We start from the raw sequence: 27,209 nt of genomic DNA, 5'->3' as shown, positions 1-27,209 counted from the left end.
CTATAGTTTCGGCAACAACAGCCTAGGTTGTTTGGAAGTTCCAATTGGACTCCTTTGGACAAAAGCTCAATAAGATGCATCCCAGTCCACGGACAGGAAACTTCTTTTAGTGACAAGAGATGGCCAGTTGGAGCTCAGTTCCCACATTATTTGGTAATTTGTTAGATTGCTTTTATATGCATATATCTTGGGAAGTTTATACTGGATTAGGTTTCCATATTATCCTGCAAATAACCCTTAATTAGAGCTGTTTCTCTCCATATTCACTCCCTAATCCCACTAATTCCTTAGGAAAATAGACATGACAATACACTGCATGTAGGAAACTTTAACAATATACAAAACGCTTTTCTGAAATTAAAGCAAAACTAGAAAGTACTACCAAGATGGTGCCTCTTCCCAATTTGTTTTCCTAATGAATACAATCAACACTATATTCTGTTTAAATTATGATATGTGGAATAATAATTTCCCTGTGCTACTAAAATAGCATCCCAACTGCCTTTTTATTTTTATGCTCTTATCTCATAATATACTGAGTCTAAATTCTTCACCATAGCTTCCAAAGGTCTACAAGACATTTCCGTGGCCTACATTTCCAGCCTTCACTGCAGTCCTAGTTCCCCAGGATCATGTCCTGCCTGTCTTTCAGCACACTGCTCATTTCATCCTAGGTCTTCACATCTGCTATCCCTTGTGTTGAAAAGACTATTGTTCTCCCTTCCTCAAGACCCTGAGAGTCCTGCCTTAAGTATTTGTGCTGATTTTTTTCTTTGGGTCAACATGATACAAGTTGGGAGTTATCTGGCTGGAAGGAACCTCGGGAATTTTACCCATCAGATTGATCATGTCTGTGGAGACATTTTCTTGCTTTCTGATTGATGTGGAAGGGCCTAGTCTCTCTGGGTGGTGCTACCCTGGGTCCAGTGCTTCTAGATGGCATAAGAAAACAGGCCGAGTAAGCAATGGAGAGCAAACTAGTAACTACTTTCCTCTATGGCTTCTGCTTCAGTTCCTGCTTCCAGTTTCTTACCTTGACTTTCCTGGATGATAGACTATAATGTGGAAGTGGAAGTGAGATACACGTTTTCATCCCCAAGTTGCTTTATTGTCATGGTGTTTCATCATAGCAAGAGAAAGCGAGCCAAGATAGTAGGCTATGCTATGCCACAATTGTGGCTTTCAATCACAAGTGTGAAAGTGGCTATGAGTCACTAAAAAATGGCAACAAGATAATTGTCCTCTTGTATTGTCATTTCTACATCTTATTTAGTAGGCTATTTCTATTTAAAATTTAAAGTCTTGGGGCTAGAGAGATGTCTCTGTGGTTAAGATGTCTCTGCTCTTCCAGAGGTCCAAGGTCCAAGGCCCAGCATTTACATGGCAGCTCTCAGCTGTCTGTACCTCCGATTCCAGGAGAACTGACACTCTCATACAGACATACATGCAGGCAAAACACAGATACACATATAATAAAAAAGAATAATAAAAAAGAAGAAATTCTTGCATATTTTCTTTAAAACAAAGTAACAGTATAATCAATGCCATTTTTACTCCAAGGCCAAGGACAGTAAAGGAGGATGGTTTCTAGATGTGCATAATTATAGAGCATATTTCACTGTTCTTAGAGCTCTGTTTCATTATATAATTGATACAGCACAACATAACCAAAGGCCAAGTCATGTCGGCCTAAATATGCTCTATCTTCTCTTCTAGGGACAAGTTGAATGCATTTAGTTAGTTTGAGTAATAACTGTCGCCGTAATTAGTGCCAGTGTTACAGGGACAAAAAGAGAGATGACATGCTTTTCAGAGTTATCAGTGCTCTCTAGAGAAAAAAAAATATTGGTTACCACTTAATCTTGCCCCAGAGATTACATTTTAGGTTGCGATATTAAATTCTTTTTTTCTCTCTATGTAGTCTTGGATACGTATGTCCTTGTTACAATCTGCCTGCCCAAGTCTCCTGAGTGCAAAGATTAATTAATGCATGTGCCACCCCACCTGGCCTGTCCCTCCCTCCTTCCCTCCCTCTCTCCTATCTTCTTCCCTCCCTCCCTCAATGCTTCCCCTCATACAACAAAGTCATGATGGTCACTTAAATGTTAGAGTCTCTTGGCTTTGTGCTTTGATCACTTCTCCCAAAACATTAGCCTAATTCTTCTGTTAGCTCTAGTAACAAACTAGATGTCTGGTAGTCATATACATAATTGACTCCAGAAAATATCTTACTAAATATTCTTGTGACAGTTGACATAGAAATGATAAACATATTTTAGTTCTTTATCTCTTTTTTCAAAATTTACTCCCAGTCAATCTCACAGTTATACAATGATGTCAAGTTACACTGATAAAATGTAAGTTTTTAATAAACAGTAATGAAACAAACTCATTCAATAGTACAGAAAATGTGAGGAACATTGGGATAATTTATAAAAGTAAGAATGTCCAATTAGGAAGATAAAAATGAGAGAAAAATGAATCTACATATACATCTATAAGTATTGCTTTTTCAAGTAAACATGTGTCTCACAAGACACAACAAATTATTTATAGTCCTTTCTTACTTGTATGTTCCAGAACAATATGGAGGACCTAGATTGAAAACATCCTAAATCATTTGATAAAATCAATGGAAAAGCAGCCAAATGAATTTTTCTGGTGATAATAATGACAAATCCCTATGTAGCAGATTGTATGGTAGTGAAATTCATTAGCTTAAGATCCTCAGACTGCTGATTTAAATGAATCACTTATTTTATGGTCATAGCTCTGCTGTGCAATTGACCATGTAGCAATCTAGATGGTTAACCTGAAAATATTTTATTCAGCTCTCACTATAAAAATGGAATAGCACCTTATCGTATGAAACAACCATATTTCCTAACAGTAATAGATTTGACTGTATATAATCAAAACATCACTAAAAATCTGAACCTTTCTAAACTATGTCAGTGGGAAAAAGAGAACATAAACAACCAGTATTAAAAGGTAAAAAAAAAAGTTTTCATTGTCCTGAATTTTTCTATCTCTTCTTATTCATCCAGTTTCAGGAAATATTAAAATCCAAATCCCTTTGGAGGGTCATCCTGACTTCAAGTGTTTCAGCTTCCCAGATATAGGACGCTTTAGCACTGTTATGTTCCACAGGCTGGGGAAGGTTCACTAGCAGCTTCCTAAAGACGAGATGAGATAAACACAAGATTAGGACCTGGAATTAACTTCCTAAAGTAATATAGCATTTTCAATAAGGCAGTATGTGATAAAAAAATAACTATATAACATATATCATCTACCAGTTGGGATCCTAATAATTTTAAGCAGGTAAGCCGCATGTGCAATTTAAATCCTTTGAATGTAGAAGCAGAAAGACCCCAAGTTGAAGGTCAGTGTAGACAACATAATAAGAACTCTCTCATTTTTTTAAAAAACCTAAGCAATTGTTTTGACCGATCCTCTCTCTTTAAATTGACCTCGTTTTGCATTCTATACAGTCTCAAGGTATGCCTCTAGGCATAGAAATAGATCCAGGCCTCTAAGCTTGTTGGGCTAAACTGGTGTCAGTCTAATTTATATGTAGGTGGAATGCAGCCAGCAGATACGGATCTGAAACTGGAATGGTTCTTTAATGCTTCGTTGAACACCACCTTAGGCTGAGCCTCTACTACATATGTAGAGTTTGCGTACTTGGCCTGGAATGATTTTAATGCCAGATCAATGAAAATATTTCTCTCTGCTTGCCTCTCGTACTTTCTCCTACACATTGACAAAAATATGCTGTGATAGATTACTGAGTTCTTCTTGCTGTTTATGGCCGAGTTGCTGGACAGTTGTATGATCTTAGATGTATCACTGCAATAAGCTGACCATAGTTGTGTAAGAAATTTAAATATGTGAAACACTTATTAAGCTCATGTTCTCAGTAGAGACACACAGTAGAGACAGGACTTGAGTGTCTTTACAAAAGGCTGACAGAAAAACTCCTGGATCCAGTTCAGTAAAGAAACCTGGCATTTTGTATGTGTGTGCTTGTGTGTATATGGTGTTTGTATTTGTGTTTCTCTCTGTGGGTGGACATGCAAGGGAGTACATGTGGAGACCAGAGGTTGGCAGCAAGTGTCTTCCTCAATTGCTTTTCATTCTCTCTCTCTCTCTCTCTCTCTCTCTCTCTCTCTCTCTCTCTCTCTCTCTCTCTCTCTCCCCCTTCCTTCCTTCTTTCCTTCCCTTTCAGCCTGCCTTCCTTCCTTCCTTCCTTCCTTCCTTCCTTCCTTCCTTCTCTACTGAGAACATGAGCTTAATAAGTGTTTCACATATTTAAATTTCTTACACAACTATGGTCAGCTTATTGCAGTGATACATCTAAGATCATACAACTGTCCAGCAACTCGGCCATAAACAGCAAGAAGAACTCAGTAATCTATCACAGCAGATTTTTGTCAATGTGTAGGAGAAAGTACGAGAGGCAAGCAGAGAGAAATATTTTCATTGATCTGGCATTAAATTCCTTCCTTCCTTCCTTCCTTCCTTCCTTCCTTCCTTCCTTCCTTCCTTCCTTCCTTCCTTCCTTCGGTTGGTTTTGTTATTTTTGTTGTTTTTGCCTGGAGTTTTTTTAGACAGGCTTCCCACTGTGCCTAGAACTGGCACAAGCAAGTTCTGTCCCAGGCTTTTATGTGGGATCAGATCACAGGCCTACTTTCTTTTTCTTTTTGAACGTAATATTTGTATTGTATGGGCTTTTCATATAATGCACCCTGATCACCCTTACTTCCTTTTTTTTTTTTTCATTTTATTTTATTTTTTTTTTATTAACTTGAGTATTTCTTATATACATTTCGAGTGTTATTCCCTTTCCCGGTTTCCGGGCAAACATCCCCCTCCCCCCTCCCCTTCCTTATGGGTGTTCCCCTCCCAACCCTCCCCCCATTGCCGCCCTCCCCCCATAGACTAGTTCACTGTGGGTTCAGTCTTAGCAGGACCCAGGGCTTCCCCTTCCACTGGTGCTCTTACTAGGATATTCATTGCTACCTATGGGGTCAGAGTCCAGGGTCAGTCCATGTATAGTCTTTAGGTAGTGGCTTAGTCCCTGGAAGCTCTGGTTGCTTGGCATTGTTGTACTTTTGGGGTCTCGAGCCCCTTCAAGCTCTTCCAGTTCTTTCTCTGATTCCTTCAATAGGGGACCTATTCTCAGTTCAGTGGTTTGCTGCTGGCATTCGCCTCTATATTTGCTGTATTCTGGCTGTGTCTCTCAGGAGCGATCTACATCCGGCTCCTGTCGGTCTGCACTTCTTTGCTTCATCCATCTTGTCTAATTGGGTGGCTGTATATGTATGGGCCACATGTGGGGCAGGCTCTGAATGGGTGTTCCTTCAGTCTCTGTTTTAATCTTTGCCTCTCCCTTCCCTGCCAAGGGTATTCTTTTTCCTCATTTAAAGAAGGAGTGAAGCATTCACATTTTGATCATCCGTCTTGAGTTTCGTTTGTTCTAGGGATCTAGGGTAATTCAAGCATTTGGGCTAATAGCCACTTATCAATGAGTGCATACCATGTATGTCTTTCTGTGATTGGGTTAGCTCACTCAGGATGATATTTTCCAGTTCCAACCATTTGCCTACGAATTTCATAAACTCGTTGTTTTTGATAGCTGAGTAATATTCCATTGTGTAGATGTACCACATTTTCTGTATCCATTCCTCTGTTGAAGGGCATCTGGGTTCTTTCCAGCTTCTGGCTATTATAAATAAGGCTGCGATGAACATAGTGGAGCACGTGTCTCTTTTATATGTTGAGGCATCTTTTGGGTATATGCCCAAGAGAGGTATAGCTGGATCATCAGGCAGTTCAATGTCCAATTTTCTGAGGAACCTCCAGACTGATTTCCAGAATGGTTTTACCAGTCTGCAATCCCACCAACAATGGAGGAGTGTTCCTCTTTCTCCACATCCTCGCCAGCATCTGCTGTCACCTGAGTTTTTGATCTTAGCCAATCGCACTGGTGTGAGGTGAAATCTCAGGGTTGTTTTGATTTGCATTTCCCTTATGAGTAAAGATGTTGAACATTTCTTTAGGTGTTTCTCAGCCATTCGGCATTCCTCAGCTGTGAATTCTTTGTTTAGCTCTGAACCCCATTTTTTAATAGGGTTATTTGTTTCCCTGCGGTCTAACTTCTTGAGTTCTTTGTATATTTTGGAAATAAGGCCTCTATCTGTTGTAGGATTGGTAAAGATCTTTTCCCAATCTGTTGGTTGCCGTTTTGTCCTAACCACAGTGTCCTTTGCCTTACAGAAGCTTTGCAGTTTTATGAGATCCCATTTGTCGATTCTTGATCTTAGAGCATAAGCCATTGGTGTTTTGTTCAGGAAATTTTTTCCAGTGCCCATGTGTTCCAGATGCTTCCCTAGTTTTTCTTCTATTAGTTTGAGCGTGTCTGGTTTGATGTGGAGGTCCTTGATCCACTTGGACTTAAGCTTTGTACAGGGTGATAAGGATGGATCGATCTGCATTCTTCTACATGTTGCCCTCCAGTTGAACCAGCACCATTTGCTGAAAATACTATCTTTTTTCCATTGGATGGTTTTGGCTCCTTTGTCAAAAATCAAGTGACCATAGGTGTGTGGGTTCATTTCTGGGTCTTCAATTCTATTCCATTGGTCTATCTGTCTGTCTCTGTACCAATACCATGCAGTTTTTATCACTATTGCTCTGTAATACTGCTTGAGTTCAGGGATAGTGATTCCCCCTGAAGTCCTTTTATTGTTGAGGATAGCTTTAGCTATCCTGGGTTTTTTGTTATTCCAGATGAATTTGCAAATTGTTCTGTCTAACTCTTTGAAGAATTGGATTGGTATTTTGATGGGGATTGCATTGAATCTGTAGATTGCTTTTGGTAAAATGGCCATTTTTACCATATTAATCCTGCCAATCCATGAGCATGGGAGATCTTTCCATCTTCTGAGGTCTTCTTCAATTTCTTTCCTCAGTGTCTTGAAGTTCTTATTGTACAGATCTTTTACTTGCTTGGTTAAAGTCACACCGAGGTACTTTATATTATTTGGGTCTATTATGAAGGGTGTCGTTTCCCTAATTTCTTTCTCGGCTTGTTTCTCTTTTGTATAGAGGAAGGCAACTGATTTATTTGAGTTAATTTTATACCCAGCCACTTTGCTGAAGTTGTTTATCAGCTTTAGTAGTTCTCTGGTGGAACTTTTGGGATCACTTAAATATACTATCATGTCATCTGCAAATAGTGATATTTTGACCTCTTCTTTTCCGATCTGTATCCCTTTGATCTCCTTTTGTTGTCTGATTGCTCTGGCTAGAACTTCAAGAACTATATTGAATAAGTAGGGAGAGAGTGGGCAGCCTTGTCTAGTCCCTGATTTTAGTGGGATTGCTTCAAGTTTCTCTCCATTTAGTTTAATGTTAGCAACTGGTTTGCTGTATATGGCTTTTACTATGTTTAGGTATGGGCCTTGAATTCCTATTCTTTCCAGGACTTTTATCATGAAGGGGTGTTGAATTTTGTCAAATGCTTTCTCAGCATCTAATGAAATGATCATGTGGTTCTGTTCTTTCAGTTTGTTTATATAATGGATCACGTTGATGGTTTTCCGTATATTAAACCATCCCTGCATGCCTGGGATGAAGCCTACTTGATCATGGTGGATGATTGTTTTGATGTGCTCTTGGATTCGGTTTGCCAGAATTTTATTGAGTATTTTTGCGTCGATATTCATAAGGGAAATTGGTCTGAAGTTCTCTTTCTTTGTTGTGTCTTTGTGTGGTTTAGGTATAAGAGTAATTGTGGCTTCATAGAAGGAATTCGGTAGGGCTCCATCTGTTTCAATTTTGTGGAATAGTTTGGATAATATTGGTATGAGGTCTTCTATGAAGGTTTGATAGAATTCTGCACTAAACCCGTCTGGACCTGGGCTCTTTTTGGTTGGGAGACCTTTAATGACTGCTTCTATTTCCTTAGGAGTTATGGGGTTGTTTAACTGGTTTATCTGTTCCTGATTTAACTTCGATACCTGGTATCTGTCTAGGAAATTGTCCATTTCCTGAAGATTTTCAAATTTTGTTGAATATAGGTTTTTATAGTAAGATCTGATGATTTTTTGAATTTCCTCCGAATCTGTAGTTATGTCTCCCTTTTCATTTCTGATTTTGTTAATTTGGACACACTCTCTGTGTCCTCTCGTTAGTCTGGCTAAGGGTTTATCTATCTTGTTGATTTTCTCAAAGAACCAACTTTTGGTTCTGTTGATTCTTTCTATGGTCCTTTTTGTTTCTACTTGGTTTATTTCAGCTCTGAGTTTGATTATTTCCTGCCTTCTACTCCTCCTGGGTGTATTTGCTTCTTTTTGTTCTAGAGCTTTTAGGTGTGCTGTCAAGCTGCTGACATATGCTCTTTCCTGTTTCTTTCTGCAGGCACTCAGCGCTATGAGTTTTCCTCTTAGCACAGCTTTCATTGTGTCCCATAAGTTTGAGTATGTTGTATCTTCATTTTCATTAAATTCTAAAAAGTTTTTAATTTCTTTCTTTATTTCTTCCTTGACCAGGTTATCATTGAGTAGAGCATTGTTCAATTTCCACGTATATGTGTCACCCTTACTTCCAATTCATCAAAGGTCTGCCTCCCTACCCTTGTGGTCTCTGTCCCAAAAAAGATTTTTCACAAAGTTCGATTTGTTGTGTCCATATAGTCAATGGAGCATGATCAAGCTCCCAGTGGCCACTACCTTAAAGACAAATGATTCCTACTTCCATTTCCCAGTTGCTTTTTTTTTTTTGGTTTTTCCTAATATTCTTAGATATTTAAAGATTAGGTTGCATTTCTTTTTTTTTTCTTTCTTTATTCTTTTATTGGATAATTTTTAATTTACATTTCAAATGTTATTCCCTTTCTCGGTTTCCTGGACATAAGACCCCATTCAATCCTCCTCCCCTTCTTCTATAAGGGTGTTCCCCTCCCCAACCACTCCTACTCCTGGGCCCCTGGACACTCCCCTACACCAGGAGGTCCAACCCTGGCAGAACCAACAGCTTCTCCTTCCACTGATGCCCAACAAGGCCACCCTCTGCTACATATGCAGCTGGAGCCCTGGGTCAGTCCATGTATAGTCTTTGGGTAGTGGTTTAGTCCCTGGGAGCTCTGGTTGGTTGGTATTATTGTTCTTATGGGGTTGCAAACCCCTTCAGCTCTTTCAATCCTTTCTCTAATTCCTCCAATGGGGATCCCCCTTCTCAGTTCAATGGTTTGCTGCTATCATTCGCCTATGTATTTGACATGTTCTGGCTGAGCCTCTCAGGAAGACAGCTATATCCGGTTCCTGTCGGCCTGCACTTCTTAACTTCATCAATCTTATCTAGTTTTGGTGGCTGTGTGTATATGGGTAACATGTGGGGCAGGCTCTGAATGGCTGTTCCTTCAGTCTCTGCTCCAAACTTTGTCTCCACATCCCGACTCCTATGAATATTTTTGTTCCCCCTTTTAAGAAGGAGTGAAGCATCTGCACTTGGGTCATCCTTCTTCTTGAGCTTCATGTGGTCTGTGGACTGTATCTTGGATAATTCGAGATTTGGTACTAATATCTACTTACCAGTGAGTGCATACCATGTGTGTATTTCTGTGATAGGGTTACCTCACTCAGGATGATATTTTCCAGTTCCAACCATTTGCCTATGAATTTCATGAAGTCATTGTTTTTGATAGCTGTGTAGTACTCCATTGTGAAATGTACCAACCACATTTTCTGTATCCATTCCTCTGTTGAAGGACATCTGGGTTCTTTCCAGCTTCTGGCTGTTATAAATAAGGCTGCTATGAATATAGTGGAGCATGTGTCTTTGTTGTATATTGGAGTATCATTTGGGTATATGCCCAGGAGAGGTATAGCTGGGTCCTCAGGTAGTTCAATGTCCAATTTTCTAAGGAGCCTCCAGACTGATTTCCAGAATGGTTGTACCAGTTTGCAATCCCACCAACAATGGAGGAGTATTCCTCTTTCTCCACATCCTCGACAGTATCTGTTGTCACCTGAGGTTTTTTTTACCTCTAGCCATTGTGACTGGTGTGAGGTGGAATCTCAGGGATGTTTTAATTTGCATTGCCCTTATGACTAAGAGTGTTGAACATTTCTTTAGGTACTTCTCAGTCATTCGATATTCTTCAGTTGAGAATTCTTTGTTCAGCTCTGTACCCCATTTTTTAATAGGATTATTTGGTTCTTTGGAGTCTAACTTCTTGAGTTCTTTGTATATTTTGGATATTAGATGTAGGATTGGTAAAGATCTTTTCCCAATCTGTTGGTTGCCATTTTGTCCTAATGACAGTGTCTTTTGCCTTACAGAAGCTTTGCAGTTTTTTTTGAAAAAATTTTTATTAGATATATTTCTTTATTTACATTTCAAATATTATTCCCTTTCCCAGTTTCCTGTCCATAAGCCCTCATCTTCTCTCCCTCCCCCATACAGGTGTTTCCCCGCCATCCACCTCCCTTACAGCCCCTCCTCACATTCCCCTGCACTGGGGGTCCAACTTTGGCAGGACCAAGGGCTTCCCCTTCCACTGGTGCCCCCAACAAGGCTATTCATTGCTACATATGCGGTTGGAGTCCAGGGTCAGTCCATGTATAGTCAGTCTTTGGGTAGTGGTTTAGTCCCTGGAAGCTCTGGTTGGTTGGCATTGTTGTTCTTATGGGGTTGCAAGCCCCTTCAGCTCTTTCAATCCTTCCTCTAATTACCTCCAAGGGTGTCCTGTTCCAAGTTCAGTGTTTTGCTGCTAGCATTGACCTCTTTATTGGACATGCTCTGGCTGTGTCTCTCAGGAGAGATCTACATCTGGTTCCTGTCAGCCTGCACCTCTTTGCTTCATCCATCTTATCTAGTTTTGTGGCTGTATATGTATGGGCCACATGTGAGGCAGGCTCTGAATGGCCGTTTCTTCAGTTTCTGCTCTAAACTTTGCGTCCATATCTCCTCCTATGGATATTTTTGCTCCCCCTTTTAAGAAGGCGTGGCAGCATCTGCATTTTGTTCATCCTTCTTCTTGAGCTTCCTGCGTTCTGTGGCTTGCATCTTGGGTAATTTGAGCTTTTGAGCTAATATCCACCTATCAGTGAGTGCATAGCATGTGTGTTTTTCGATCACAGGCCTTCTTGCTTGTATACTTCATGCTCTCTTTACCTCCTGAGCTGGTGTGGGGGATTACTACTTAGATACTAAATTTTATATGTCTCCTTATAATGGGTTTGCTGATCATATTTAAGGCATTAATTTATAATATTCTAAGAATTAAATCATAAAACTAATGAGTCCTTACTATGTAAGCAAAATTGAAAGGATTTTGAGAATCTCCTAGTTCCAAAGCTTTTCTCTTCTCCAGCTAGGCCAACACAGCCACCTAAAATGTCAGCAAAGCTCTCTTTTGGTTGAATAATGCTAGAAGTCAGAGGTTTAAGGATAATACAGTGCATCTTACTACTGTTCGACTGAAATCACTAGTCAATTTAATTAAAATAAATTCACTTGTTCTATCTTTAGATACAGGAACAGAATGTCCTCCACGAAACCTTTTCTGAGTCCACAAACATAACATCATAGAATTTTACAGATAGAAGTCAAGTGAAGACGGTTGGGATATGGAGAGCCTAAATCCAAAGCATATTTCTGATTATAGAATTTCAGATAATGGTATAGTTTTAAAATATGCTCAAATAAATCTAGATCTCTATTTTAGTTAAGTTTGCATAGGGCATATGTTTCTCCCTCTACTGAATATTTAATATACAACTGCAGTACATGTGCTGGTTAATTTTGTCAACCTGTCACAAAGTAAAGTCACCTGGGAAGAAAGAACCTCAACTGAGGAATTGACTATTAGAGTGGCCTGTGGACATGTCTATAGGACATTTTCTTATTTAGTGATCAATGGGGGAGGGCCCAGCCCATTTGACAGTGGTTTCACCCCTGGATGGCTGGTCCTGGTTTGTATAAGACAGCAGGCTGGGCAAGCCATGAAGAAAAAGCAAGTAAGAAGCGCTCCTGGGTATCCTGTTCCAGTTCTTGTCTCCAGGCTCCTGGCCTGGCTTTCCTCAATGATGGAATACAACCCAAGAATTGTAAAGATGAATTAAGTCCTCTCCTCCCCAAGTTGCTTTTGGTCAGTGTTTTACTGCAACAACAGAGAGCAAACTCAGGCAGGATACATCCTATTCTTCATTTGTACATGTTCTTTTGATAATTTAACATACAAATGGAGTATACAAATGACCTAGCACAGCCCAAGTTCTATGTTGAAAAGTCCCTTGGTCAGAGACTTTCATTTAGTGAGTTCTGACAGGTATCTGGAGTGATGGCAAAGCTAGAAGAGCTGGCTTAAGATTGATGGAGACAGTGAGAACTGCTAGAGAAACGGAAATTAACTGCACAGGCTGTAGATATGCATGTGATTTTATCCAGCATGAAAATATCGTGGAAAACTGACTATTCATCTAACTAACTTTCCTTACAAAGGTTGCAGGGAGAATAAATGCACATAAACACATATAAAATTATAGTATAAAGCCTAGCCACTCCTTGGAATTATGGTAAGAATAGTGAATCTAGTTTTAATAAGATGAAATTGTGTGTGTGTGTGTGTGTGTGTGTGTGTGTGTGTGTGTGTGTGTGAATACATTTTTAAGTGGTGGAAGTGATCAGAAGAAAGTTTAGATAAATATTCATCTAAAGATCATTTTGAGTTAAATGAATCTACTGCAGAAACAGAGTAGTCTTTTGTTGACTTTTCTTTTTGAAATCTCCTCAAAGCCCCAAGCTCAACAAAAGAAAATTGTAGATATTGATAATAAAGGAAAAGAATGTTCCAGAAACTACCTGCTTCTCTAACCCAGTGGAGAATGGTGATGAGTTCCAGAGCAAGGGCTGCAGCAATCACTTGTACGTGCTCACTACTGTGTAGCCACACGGGAATGAAGCAAGTCCATGAGATACTTAGATATTTTGTCTAATACAGTTCAGGTTCCAACAATGTCCTTTGTAAAGAGTTAGCTTTGAGAAACAGGACTGGTTCATCGATGCTTCAGGTGAACTGTTTTATAAGAATTTTCCTGTGTATATTGTCTGAGGAACATGATTTGAACTGATGTACTGCAAAGGATGATTTTGTGCATTCTTAAAAAAAATAAACACACTCAAATTTTATCTTAGAGGCCTACTAACATCCAAAAAGTTTAAGGATAATTATTCTTTTATGTAACCATTGTATCAAATTCCATTAGTATAAAAGCAAAGCTTATATAGCTTAGCAGAATTTCACTTCTAGCTGTTTTTAATTTTTTTCTAATAGCCAGAACTGTATTATGCTATCAAGGATTATGTTTCAGTGGTGACGAACTTCACCTAATGTGCAGAGGCAAACTATGGAAGCTAGGCATTTCCAAGCATTTACAAACTGAATAGAGATTTCTGTGCATGCTAGGCTAGCACTTTAACCATGGAGCTCTATCCTAGTCCCATCCTCAATTTATTGAGTAGATCAAATTTCTGAATTATCAATGGAAATTCACTTTCCTTAGGGCTTTCATGTTGATGAATACTAACCCTACTTAAAAAGCAGATTCAATGACTCCTTACAATCATAATATTCTATTTCGATCTTATGTCTTACTCACTTTTTAGGAGTACGAAGATCAAGGAGCATTTCTTGGATGTCAATTTGAATTTCAGAAGGGTTTGTATCGGGCAGTTTAATTTTCACCTAAGATAAAATAAGAAAATACTGTCTTTTTGGAGTACAGATACTTTCAAAAGCATTAGGATATATGTGGAGTAATAATGTAATATTTACTAAGAGAACGTGCCAACTATGTACCAGGCTTTGTGATTTCTTTTTATTGATCATATGAAACAGGTCATTAGTGCATTTTACTTGTGGAGAGACAGAGGACTTTAGTAAGTGGTAAAGGGTAGCCATCAGTAAAGGAACAAAGCTTCTGACTCATCATCAGACTGGGGAGGGATCACTGACCACCTTCGTGTAAGTAGTTTCATATAAATGTATAAACTATGTTAAGTGGAGGTTGGTGATGCCAATTTGTTGTAGTCTCCTGGTAAAAATACCCAGACCACATTTTCTACGGAAGTATTGGCCTCTGGAAAAGTTAAATTAACAAAAGAAAAACAATAACAGAATCTCCACCTGTCAAGAAGGACTACCTACTAATTTAGCAAGATTTCACTTACAAATGCCCCACACAGTTACCAGAGGGCCCAGCAGCAGCTCCACTTCAGATGATCCATCCCAATGCATTGAAAACAAGAACACAGAGCCAATGTGGCTATATATTGAATTTGAGGAAACCTTGGGCTACATGACATATTGCCTCAAAACAATAGCAATCACAAAATGAAAATTATTTTTTTCAAAAGCAAACATTCAAAATTTTGTACATGGTTTTGTTCATAATAGCAGTATTTATCATACTTGAAAGGCATAAAAAACCCAAAATAGGCATCAATTGATACATGGATAAAGAAAGTGTAACATGTCCATACACTGGAATACTATTCTGCTGGAAAAAAGGCAGAGTACATTAATGTTTTTTTAAATGTGTATGAGTGTTTTGTCTGTATGTTTGTCTGTGCGCCACATATACACCTGGTTCTAGACATCAGAAGAAAGTTTAGAATCTCTTGTGACTGGAGTCACAATTGTGAGTCTCCATGTAGCTGTTAGGAATAAAACCCATGTCGTCTGCCAGAGATACCAATACTCTTTACTCCTGAGTCATTTCTCTAGCCAAAGTACATTTTACTGATACATCCTGAAAACATTATACTGAAGGAAGGAAGGCAGGCATTTAAAGTTATGTTTTGTAGAATTCTATCTACATGACATGTTAGGCATAGGCCAATCCAGAAGATAGAAGTAGACTGAGTTTGATGGGGGTTGGGAAGTAGAGAAGAGTTGTGTCTGCTTAACATGTATGGTATTTCCTTTTAGGTATATGAAAATAATTTGGAAATAGATATTAATAATGGGTATATCGCACTGTGACTAGACCAAGTGTCACCGATGATAAATGTATATTTTACCACAAAAATTGCACTTCTTTACTTTACATCTGTTTTAGTTGGGGTTTTTATGCTGTTATAAAACACCATGACCATAAACAACTTGAGGAAGAACATGTTGGTTTATTTCATCTGAGATTCTGTAGTTCATTATCTATCAGGGCAGGAACCTGGAGGCAAGAACTAGTGTGGAAGCCATAGGAGAAGACAGTTACTGGGTTGGTGTCCATGGCTTGCTATTTTATGCACCCCAAGACCACTTGCTCAGGGATGTCACCATCCCAGTGGGTGAGCTGAGCCCTCCTACATCAATAATAAAGAAAGAAAAATGCACAGCAGGCTTTCCCAAGGGCTAATCTTGTGGAACATTTTTCTCAATTGATGCTACCTCTTCAAAAGTCTATCTTGTGTCAAGGTGACATAAACTAGCTGAAAGAACATCTACTTTTTGCTAATGGTAGATCACATATATTGTGATATACATACATAAATGTGTGAGGACATATAATTTCTATTAAAAATAGGAACAAAAAATGGAATCCAAAGTTCAGGTAAATTATGAAGCTTTTTCTAAGATAAACTAGATGACCTGACATTTTAGTTATTTGGGGAGTCCAATTGTTGTAATTGCCTTGGTAAATGCAAGCTTTAAAGGAAATTCGAATAAAATAGTGACATACTGGCATTTCCTCCTAACATGCTTCAACACATACAATGGTGTTTCTGTGGTGTGAGGTATGTGGATCAATACATGCTTCTGGGCTATATTTTCTTTATGAAATCCATACTTAAGTATTAGGATAGATAGCAATCAAGAGGTGATAGCATGTAAGTACTTCCTGTGGTTAACTTTTTACTCGAACAATTAAGTTCCAAAATACATTTTAGTAATTAAATCTTCCTAATTAGAGGTGCCTTAGTGAAACAAAAAGCACATATTTCACAGAAGCAGTTATAGGCACTCTGACTCAAAAAACAAATGAGCATTAGATTGGACCAAAAGTCCCCCTTTTACTGAAATAACTTTCCCGTCGATAGTCAATTTGAAATGCCCTTTAATGTCTTGTACTGGCCAAATGGATCAAGGGATAGAACTATTTGTTTCTTGCCTTTGAAATGTTTAGATCTTTGAAAGTAAGATGGTATTTCATACATGTCGAAAGGATAATCGAGAAAGGAAAGAATGATGATGTATGGGAAATTTAGATAGAATTCCTAGGCAGAACTTCAAAGTGGTTATTATAATAATCTGTGGTTCCATGGAAAGATAATTCAAAGAAACAGCTGACTAATTTTTCCTCTTAAGAAAATTAAAAGTGTCTGCTACAATATTTCAAACGAGGGACAAGAGAAAAGACAGCTTAAGCAGGATGGAGCACAGCAATAGCTCACAAGATAAGGATTCCATGGGGATCTGAACAGAAACCCCTCCCAAAAGCTGGAAGGGCTTGTACTGGCCATAGGGATCAAGGGATACAACTGTTTCTTCCTTTGAACTGTTTAGATCGTTAAAAGTAAAAGAATTATCTCTTGTAATCTTAATAGAAAACCCCTCCTGAAACATGACTCAGACTAGTTTAATAATTGGTATTGTCAATACATACTTAGAAAAGAGCTGACCTCTGATTGTGTAAAAGACCTACCTTGTTAAAAATTGCCAAGTATGAAATACCACTGACCAAACAAAGGAATTTTGGTTACTTCTTTTATATAGTGTACAAACTGAATTCATTTAGAAACAACTACACAAACAAGATCCTAACAATGACTTTATCAATAGACATGCTAATGCTAAAGAGGGGAATTTCTACACCCTAGGCAAGCAACTACAAACAGTTAATGACTGCTGAGAGGGAAGGATGTACCCCCAATTAGTTATCCAATGCAAAATGTTCAGCCCTAAAGTTATATGCATACAAACAACAAAAATGTACTCAGCAGGTCATGTTTATATATTTGTGGATACACACACACACACACACACACACACACACACACACATGTATATTACATATATATGCACACACAATAATAAAAATAAACCACAAAGTTATAATAATAATAATAATAATAATAATAATAATAATAGAAAAAGAGGCTAACACATTGAGGGGGAACATGGCAGGGGTTGGGCAAAAGGGAGGGGCAAAGTAATATAACTTTCAATTAAAAACAAATTTTTGAAAAAAGAATAACTAGAATGTTTTACATGTAACTTGGCTAGTATATACTATTTATTGAAAGTTTACTAAAACAATATATACAGATGGTTTTGTATTGGTATTTTGAAAACTATTCTAAATTAATTCAAGGGCTACAGATATGAAATACGTCTATTTTTCAGAACTATAGACACTATTCCTGATATATTTGATTCTTTAAAAAAGTTAAAATTGAATTTCACTATAAAACAAAATAACATCAGGAAATTGTGATGAGAGAGGCTTGGGTAGGCTTTATTTTGAATCGCTTGAACAATTTAATTTTCCTTTGTCGAACTATGAAAACAGATGAGATCTTTTTTCCATACAACCACAGTAGTTTATAAACAAAACCTCTTGAACAACAGTAATCCATAGAAAATGAAAAAAGCAAAGATGATAGAGCCCTACCTTGAATTTACATAAATATTCATCTCTAAAGAATACGTATATAGAAATGTGTTCTCCAAAATAAGGGCACATAAATCAATAAAGCATAGTTTTAATTAATGCATGTTTTCTATAATGTCATTATCCTTTTAAACATTCCAGTAATACATTTCCACTCCTTCCTTTTCATTTTAAAAATATGTCTAAGAAATACAACTCCTTTCTTATCACAGGAATCGAGAATAAGCTCGGCTCCAGGTGTGCTGGGGCAGCCTGCAACCCCAGCACCTGGAAGACAGGCAGGAGGATTGGGAGTTCAGGGAAACATGAGACACTGCTTACAAGCAAAACAAACAAACAAACAAACAAACAAACAAACAAACAAAACCACCTCAGTTCATCCACAGACTTCCATAATTACACAGGCACCCAATTGTCTCCTGAACACTCAGTCCGTCCACCACTATCAGTCAGTCCCTCCACCACTATCTGTCTTGATACAACTCGAAGCAAAGCCATTATGCCTCTATCTCCATTTTCTCACAACAATAAGAAGCCTTCTTCTTTGTGACCTAATAATTATCATATGGCTAGTCCTATCTCTCCTGCTGCTGCACCCTACACTTCATGGATTCTGCAATGCTGTCTGTCGGGTCCATTGGAGCACACAGTGCCTCACACCTCCCTCACGGCCTGGAATAGTCCCTGCACTTTCTGTCTAAATGAAATCCGTGTCTCTACTGAGCACACTGTTTTCCCCGCGGCCTTTTCACTTGGTTCCTGGTTTTTGATTTGTTTAGTTTTCAGTGTTTTCTTGTATCTCCTTTATATCACTATCTGTCCCTTCTGTTTCATTAAAAGAATGCCATGTCCTATAGCATCCCAAGTAACAAAAGCCAGACACAAAAATGAAAAATACCGTGCAATCTCTCTTATATGTGTAATCTTTCCAAAAGGAGATGCATAGAGAGAGAACAGTGGTTACCAGACATAGGGGAAGGCAAGCGTCAGGGAAAAAGTAAAAAGTTTCAATAATGTAAGCTGAATAGACCTAGAGATGGGAAATGCACCATGAAGACTATAATTAATAACAAATATTTCCTGAGATTCAACTTTAGGTACCCTTAACAAACACATAACATATGAAACGAGTATATATAAACTGAACTGACTGGAGTAATCATTTCATTATGTATATGGATATCAAACGCCTTAAATATATGTAATTAAAATTTCCACATCTTGATACTGTATTGCCCATTACTTTTTATGTTCAAGTCATTTACCAATTTCCAGGATGGTTCTGATTTCACTAAACAGTTCCTTATTTTCTATAATATTTCCAACAGCACCTCCTGTCTTAAAACCTTAGTAATACAAATGTTTATTCAGATGATTTTTCTAATATTTCAATTTCACTCCTTCATCTCCTGTAAGTCTTTGCTCAAATAGTGCCTCCTGAGAGGCCTTCAGTGACTATACTAAACTATTCTAATTAAGGAAATATCCATCAATTATTACTGCATGCATATTATATATGCATATTACTAAATATAACCTATTTAGTCCTTATAATGTTACAAGAGGGCTGACTGTTGGCAAGGGCTCTTTCCTGAGGATGACCACTTCTCCCACTACCAGCTTTATTCAACTGCTGTAGTTCTTTATGTAGTGTTCAGGCCTTGTGGGCTTGTCCCTGCCCAGTTTGCCATGTTCGCTGGTGTCATCCTTGCTCCACTCACCATTGGGTAGTCACATTAGTAAGACTTTAGTAACATAGCTTCCGAGGTTACTAGGAGACAATCTCACAGGAAACTCCCTGATCCACTGGCTCTTACAATCTTTCCACCCCTCTTTCATGAAGTGTGGGGGCTGCCAGAGGGTTTGCAGGGAGGAAAGGTAAGGGAGAAATATCATAACTAAATGACAAGCTAAAAAATAAACAGAAAAGGAGATATTCATAAGAAGTTATGTCCACTAGTCAGTACTATTCTGTACTATAGATCTGGGGATATTATTGCTACAACAAACGAGAAAGAGATAGGTGGTAAAACGATTGAAAAGTAGGAAGTAAACTTACTATGTGGGAAAAGAACATTCTGCATAGAACGGAATAACTGGGCATACTGAAGCATCAGAACCATATGGCTAGAGCAAGAGGTCAAAGTTTTAATAATGTAAGATGAATAAACCCAGAAATGAGAAATGCAGCATGAAGACTATAATTAATGACAAATATTTCCTGAGATTCAACATTAGGTACCTTTAACAAACACACACAAAAGGTAACGTATGAAATGAGGTATATATATATAAACTGAACTGTCTGTAGTTATCATTTCATTATGAATAATGCAAGATGAATAAACCTAGAGATTTGAAATACACCATGAAGATTATATGAACAAGGACGGAAATGTAACATGAGATGAAACTAAAAGAAGGTAAGACTGAGATCACACAGCACCTCAGAGATCAGGATAAAGCCATTTGGATTTTGTTCTAAGTGCAAAAGGAAGGCATTAAGGGCCTATGTAAAGAAAGGCATGATCTAAGTTTGTACATTTGTTTGCTATCTTTTATAAGACAACAATTTTGCTATATAGTCCAGCCTAGCATCAAATTCACTGTGTAGCTTACACTGACCTTGAACTCACCATTCTTGAAATTTGCCCTACAAAATGGTGGGACTTGCTTACTTTTTTTAAATTGCATTTTTATTTACATTTTAAATGTTACCCCTTTCCTGGTTTCCCCTCCAGAAACCCACTATCCCATACCCCCTCCCTACCCCTGCTCCTATGAGAGTGTTCCCTCACCCACCCACCTACCCACTTCCTCCTACCTCCCTGCACTGACATTCTGCTATACTGGGACATTGAGCCTTGGCAGGACGAAGGGCCTCTTCTCCCATTGATGCCTGACAAGGCCGTCCTATGCTTTTTAAAGATCCCTTACACTATGTGTCAAAAGGCTACAGTCAAAGCACAGAGATGAGTCATAGGAAAATCAAAACAGACTAGGCAAGAATTGGTGGTCCTTTGGAACATAAAATCAATTGCTGTGGTAATTAAAATTAGCGGGCTTTAAAATATATTTTAGAAGTACAACAAATAAGACTTGCTGATGACTTGACCATGAAATATCAAAGAAAGAGGAATGAGCGTTGAGTCGGGGTCTTAGCTTGAGTCTGCTATGGGCTAGGCAAGGGCTGTTTTCTCTCGGCCCTAGTAAATAGTATTACTGTGAGAAAGCTGAATGAGAAGGCTGTCAAAGAACACAATTATGAGTTCTTTTATGGACATGTTGGGTTTCTGTCACCTACTAAATAAGCAGGAAGTAAGCCAAGGGACTAACCCAAAAGAGAGCAGATAGAGGGAAAAGGACATAGGTCAAAGCTCAAGGGAACTGCAAACAGTGATATGGGAGCAAAGGAAAGGAGGAATTCAGTGATGCAGGAAGAAAACCAGAAGTTAGGTCACCAAAGGAAAGAGAAAAGCTGTTTCAAAGAGGAAAAAGCCACCAGTATGGAATTCTGTTGAGTGGTTACACTATAGCTCCAAACTCTCTCCCACTGTCTTTTTTATTCAAGGACAGAGTAGTAGATTAGTTTGTAGTAGATCAGGCTGGCCTCAGACTCGTGATCCTCCTGTCTCCATTGCCTGAATGCTGGAATTACAGGCATGCGCTACCACACCCAGACAAACTGTCCTTTTCTAATCAGGGTCTCTAAAGTAGAGGAGAGCAATTTTGGCGTGTTTGTGTAAAGAAATTCTTTAGTTTTCAAGCTGATCCTTTAGTGGTTGGTTGCTAAGGACGGTGCTCAGGATGTGGCATGTTCTCAGCAAGTACTACCCACTCAAGGCTGACACTCTCAAGGCAGGAGTTAATAATCCCTGGCTCCTGAGTAGAAAGGATAACATCCTGGAATAGTAAGTGAAAATGCATCTATTCTTTCCTGGGCAGCCTTTAAACTAGGGATACTTTTTAGTGTTTGTTTATTCAACCTAGTGACAAACAGTAGGGAAAATGAATGTAAATAAGAAAATAGTTATTTGTCATTAGCTTAAAGGCATACTTAAAACAATCCTCTTCTAGAATGTTTCCCAAGTTTGATATAAGCCTCCATCTCGCTCCCCTCTTCTATAGTAAACTTCCTTAAAGAATAGTATGGCCTTTGCCCTCCTTTCGTCTCTGCTTCCTTGCCTCTGTTCAAGTAGGCACTGCTCGGGACACTGAAGCTGCTGTCTTCCAAAGACCAGCAAATGATTCTTTTTATGTATTTATTTTCTCACACTTATTTTATTTTTTGAGACTCATCCCATGAGTTTGCATGATTTATACTCCATCCTCTCTATCTCCAATTCTTCCTGTGTTTCCGCATTCTTTCTCAAATTCATGAACTATTCTTTAAGGATTATTATTACAAACACACACACACACACACACACACACACACACACACACACACACACACACCATATACATAGGTGTATGGAATATAGTCTGCTGAGTCCACTTAGTATTGCTCACATGTATATGTATGGAGGGCTGGCCACTTCTTAATTTTTCCATATAATACATTTTGATCATACTCTTTCTCCTATCCCAAATCCTCCCAGATCCTCAACATGTCACTACCTACCCAACTTCATGGGCTTGAGTGCTCTATCTCTCTCAAAAACAACACCCCCCAAAAAAATTAAAAATCAAAACAAATGAACAAAAAAACCTATAGTAAGACAAAAAATACAAGCACCCTCAAGACCAGATTGGTCATGGGCCCCTAGAGGAAATCCTACTACTTTTATTCTGCTAAAACAGTGGTACTCGACCTTTCCAATGGTGCAGCCCTCTAATACAATTCCTGATGCTGTGGTGACCCAACCATAAAATCATTTTCATTGCTACTTCATAACTGTAATTTGCTTCTGTTATGAATAATAATGTAAATATCTGACATGCAGGAAATCTGACAAGCAACCCTCAAAGGGGGTACAACCCACAAGTTGAGAACCACTGTGTTAAAAGTCAAATCAATGAAATGACTCCTAATAACATATCTATAGACTCGCTCAACCCTCCTGAAAGAATCTTCTCGAAGTAGATGAGAATTAACATAGACACTGATGCCTGGACAATGTGCAGAGACTAAGCTATTCTGGAGCACTTTGTCCTAAATGGGACGTGTTAGTCAAACTCAAGGCTCAAGGGATCTGTGTGAAAGTGGAGGCGGAAGGACTGTAAGAGCCAGAGGTTGTGGAGGAACCAAGGAAACAGAGACTTCCAGACACAATGGAGGTGATACATGTATGAAGTCACAGAATATACAGCAGCACACACAAGACCTGCATAGGTTCAAAATGGAAAAAATTCCAGCATGGAGAATGAGAAGGGAAAGGAGAAAGGGGACACAGAGTCCCACCTTAACCAGAAGCTGGTTAGTTGATTCCTATAGTTTTTGCAGTAGAGTGTCACTTGGTATGTAAACCACACCCTAAAGCAGGTCAAATGCCAAGAAGCAGTTGGCCAGCACAAAGCAGACTCCTGGTTCTTGTGAGGTTTTCATTTTGTTTCTCTTTGCTGACCAGTTTTTATCTAACCAATCTAATGGTGTTCCCTGCAATTCTAAGTATCCTTAATTCTTCTCCTTTTTTTCCTGGGTAAAGGGCTTGGTGTGAACCTGAGTTCAAATCCTTAGAACCCGTCTGCAGCCAGATGTAGAAGAATGTCTGTAATCATTGTGCTCCTATGTCAAGATGGGAGACAAACACAAGAATCTCCAGCCTGCATATGCAGAATCAAACAATGAAGAGACCACCCTGTCCCAAACCAAGTGGAAAGTCAGGACCAACACCAAAGATTGCCCTCTGATCTCCACATGTGTGCCATGGACACCACACCTCCTCACCCATCATATACACAGCACACACGTACAAATCACATGCACACACACACACATGTTTACAAAGTATTTCTATTAATGAGGTTCTGCATGATGTTTTGATACATTTTGTACACGGTGTGATGTCTAAATCAAGTTAAACCTATCTTTTTCCCCCCAATACATATCCTTCCTTTATTGTGAAAACACTGAAAATCCTTTCTTCTAGCGTTCGGAAATGTACAGTCCATAATTATTGCCTGCAGTCACCCTGCTGTGCAATAATATCCCAGAGTTCCTTGCTCTTGCGTAACTATAATTTACTGCCCACTAACCTTCCTTTCCCCATTCTCCTCCCGCTCCGCTCTCTCCAGCCTCTGGTAAATAACCATTCTACTCTTACAGCAAAATTGCTGATATTCTCTGTGCCTTCCTTTGTTCATCCCTACCTTAAGCAGTGATGGGTTTCAAGTTATAAAAATGCTTGTCTGTAATCAAATGTTTCTGCCACAACAATTATGGGGCATGTGATTTTGATCATTCGATGAAACGACATCAAAATGGCCTCATTGAAATGTAAAATTACTGATGATTTTTATTACTGCATAATACGTATAAGACATTTTGTACCCTTATTCCATTCAAGATTCTAAGGCCTTCTTGGAGTTATTATATGTCTCACTGTGAAAGGCTTTTATGTTTCCCACTGCTAATATTGGTATTTTTATCATCATAAATACATATTATTTTCATAATCAAAAATATATTAAGTCAATACAATTACATTAGCTTTTAAGAAGATATTTGTTATCCTCTCCCACCACCGTGATCATTATGAAGTAATGCTATAATATTAACTATAAATGTATGTATGTTACTGAAAGAACTATTAGAAATTTAATTGAAGGTTTACTGTGCTGCCTCAAGCTGATAATAAGGAATCCTATTACAGCTTAAATATCCTTCTCTCTGATACATAGCTTGATATATAACCAATCAAACAAGGTCAGCATAATCAGGAAGCTCAACAAAATGAGACAAAATAGGTTTCTGTCCTCTAAAATCTTAAATGGAAAAAGATAATCAACTTCATTACTAAAGAGGCTAAATCTATTTACTTATTAGGAGTAAATGACTATGACTGTTTTAACCTTAAGAAGCAAAACAGGATTCAAAAAGCACACCATTCACGAAACAAGTGAAATCTCAGTAAACAGGTTAGAATGATTGACGTCTTTTTAAAAATAGATGCCTGTAATAAAAATGTGATTCCTGGTCATACCAGCTGGATGGTGACTGACTTTTAGTCCACCCTTGAATCCCTCCCCCTTCCCAGTGAGGTTCAAGGATGTCAGGAAGACTCCCAAGTCAAGTTCTGAAGATATGACCATGAAAAACAAAGCAAAAAGCAATCTTGTTTGTTAGGTCACATGAGATTGTTTCCTTATCAATATAGATCCCTCAAAGTAGGAGTACAAAAGGATTATGCATCACTTCTAGTTCAAAAGAAATATTAAATCATTGGCAGGCTGCTTTTTCCCTCTTCTGGAACAGATAACGAATCACTTAGCAGAACACCTGTGGCCCATTCAGTTTGGGGCATTGAAGATGGAGATGAGTGAACATGGGAATTTACAGACCTAAATCCCCATACCCACCTGCATCCTTTGCAGAGGCCAGACTATCCTCCTGCATAGCGCACTTACGTCTTCCCCCTCCCACTTGTCAACCGTAGTGCCTCTGTCAGTCCTGTTCTCAGGCATTAGGCGAGTTCCCATTCTTCTTACCCTGTTTGTGTGATGGAAATTCTTCCTTTCTTAGCATCTCTGTTATCTCCAATTCTATACCACAATCCCAATCTCACTTTGCTGATCTAATTCCCCTTGGTTTTCAATAGCTAATGTAAAACTGGAGTAAGAATTTATGTTTCTGAATTCTCTGATTGCTCACCTCATTCTAAGGGCTTCCTGTGCCTCCAAATGGCTCTATTCCTCAAAGTTTCATTATTTTTCAAATACTCTTTCCACATAGTGTGTGTGTGTGTGTGTGTGTGTGTGTGTGTGTGAGAGAGAGAGAGAGAGAGAGAGAGAGAGACAGACAGACAGACAGACAGACAGAGACAGAGACAAAGACAGAGTCAGAGAGAGAATACAAGCTAAATTCATACCTACTTTATTTTAAATAAGATGAATAGCAAACACATTGTGGTAACACATTCCAGCACCCAATGAGAAATATATTAAGAGAAATATATGAGAGCGTAGAACATCAGATCTGAAAAATCAACAATTCCAGTCTCTTTCTTCTTGAGTTCCACATAGATTTGTATTTAACAGCCTATTAGACACTCATACCTCAAGATTTCCCACTGGCTTTTAAATTCAAACTAAGAAGATCTTAGTAACTCTGTCTGAGAACTTTGTTTCCTTCATTTTCCATTCCATACCTTACCTTGCAATGTTTGAACAAAATAATACAAAGTAATGGATAGTAATTACAAAAATGTAGAAAATTCAGGTGAGATGTAAGAGAAAGCATTACTGTCTACTGTCCAAGTGCACTGTTTCCAGATAACTCATTACTTTCTTATATCTTGGTTAAAGCCATCATTATATTTGTAGTCAGTCAAGCCAGATACCTGACTCCCGTTTCTCCCTTATATACCACACCAACCACTTTCCAGGTCCTATAAATGTTTGTCTGCTTGCTTATTTTTCAAGACAGGGTTTTTCTGTGTAGTCCTGGCTATCACGGAACTTCCATTTGTAGACCTTGATGACCTCACATAGATCCAGTTGCCTCTCCCTCCCAAGTGTTGAGATTGAAGGCAGTGTGCACCACTACTGCCCTGCCAATGCCCTATTAATAGTAACATCAAAATGTAAATACATAAAATAAACAAAAACCATTTATTGAACTCTTCCTTTGCTTTCCAACCTCATTGTCACAGTTGAGACACTCACTTTACCAAAATCACCAACTATTTCCCCTATCACCATCACCAAACTGAGGGTGGTGCACATTCACACCATCTCTGCAGTTCTTCTGAAATACAGCCACCATCATTGAACTTGCCCTCCTTAAAATATTTATTCACTAAACAGGAATGTTGACATCTAATGGGCTCTTTTTCTCTTTTTTCCTTCCACGTCAAAATACCAAATACGTTGTAACTGAAATGGCAGAAAGAAACTTTCATTTTCTCACAGGTCTGCAGCCACGAAGTCAGAAATTAGAGTGACAATAGGGTTGGTTATCGTGAGGAGCTTCTTCCTAGTGTATATGTGGTCCCCTGTGTAGAATAGTAGAAAACCAGCGAGCAAACTTTCTAGTGTCTCTTCTTACAAGCTCACTCAGCCCACCATGAGAGCCTCAGAGGATTTGGCCTGAATCTATTTCCTAAAGGCATCATCTTCCAGTTTTATCATGCTGAAACAGGGTTTCCATACAGGAATTTGAGGGGTACATTATTCAGCCAAGCCACTTAGGGTGACATTCAAGGGTTTTCAAATCTGGCTCCAGTTCATTTATTCTGTCTCATCTTCTCCCTGTCTACATGTATTCTGGAGCTCTAAGAATTTCACAAATAGTTCTCAAAGCACAGAAGCATACAATGACAATTGAAAATGACAATGAAAACAAGAGGCCAGGAATTGGAAAGA

The 27,209-nt window shown here is 38.5% G+C and overlaps 1 protein-coding gene across 1 annotated transcript in view; it reads right to left on the bottom strand.

Moving 5' to 3' along the window:
- Nucleotides 1-2,273: 2,273 nt before the first annotated feature.
- Dnaaf6 (dynein axonemal assembly factor 6) overlaps nt 2,274-27,209 on the bottom strand; it is a 51,197-nt gene continuing 26,261 nt past the window's right edge. Inside the window, exons 7-8 of the mRNA NM_001024890.2 lie at nt 13,671-13,756; nt 2,274-3,176 (exon numbers count right to left, since the gene is read on the bottom strand). Of these exons, the coding sequence (NP_001020061.1) occupies nt 3,050-3,176; nt 13,671-13,756 (213 nt within the window). The 3' untranslated portion in view covers nt 2,274-3,049. The remainder of the gene's footprint in view (nt 3,177-13,670; nt 13,757-27,209) is intronic.

Source organism: Rattus norvegicus, chromosome X, assembly GCF_021556685.1.
Source record: "Rattus norvegicus strain SHRSP/BbbUtx chromosome X, alternate assembly SHRSP_T2T, whole genome shotgun sequence".
In the NCBI taxonomy this organism is placed as follows: Eukaryota; Metazoa; Chordata; class Mammalia; order Rodentia; family Muridae; genus Rattus; species Rattus norvegicus.
The sequence above is the reverse complement of the archived record's forward strand: the minus strand, read 5'-3'. Positions and strand labels throughout refer to the sequence as shown.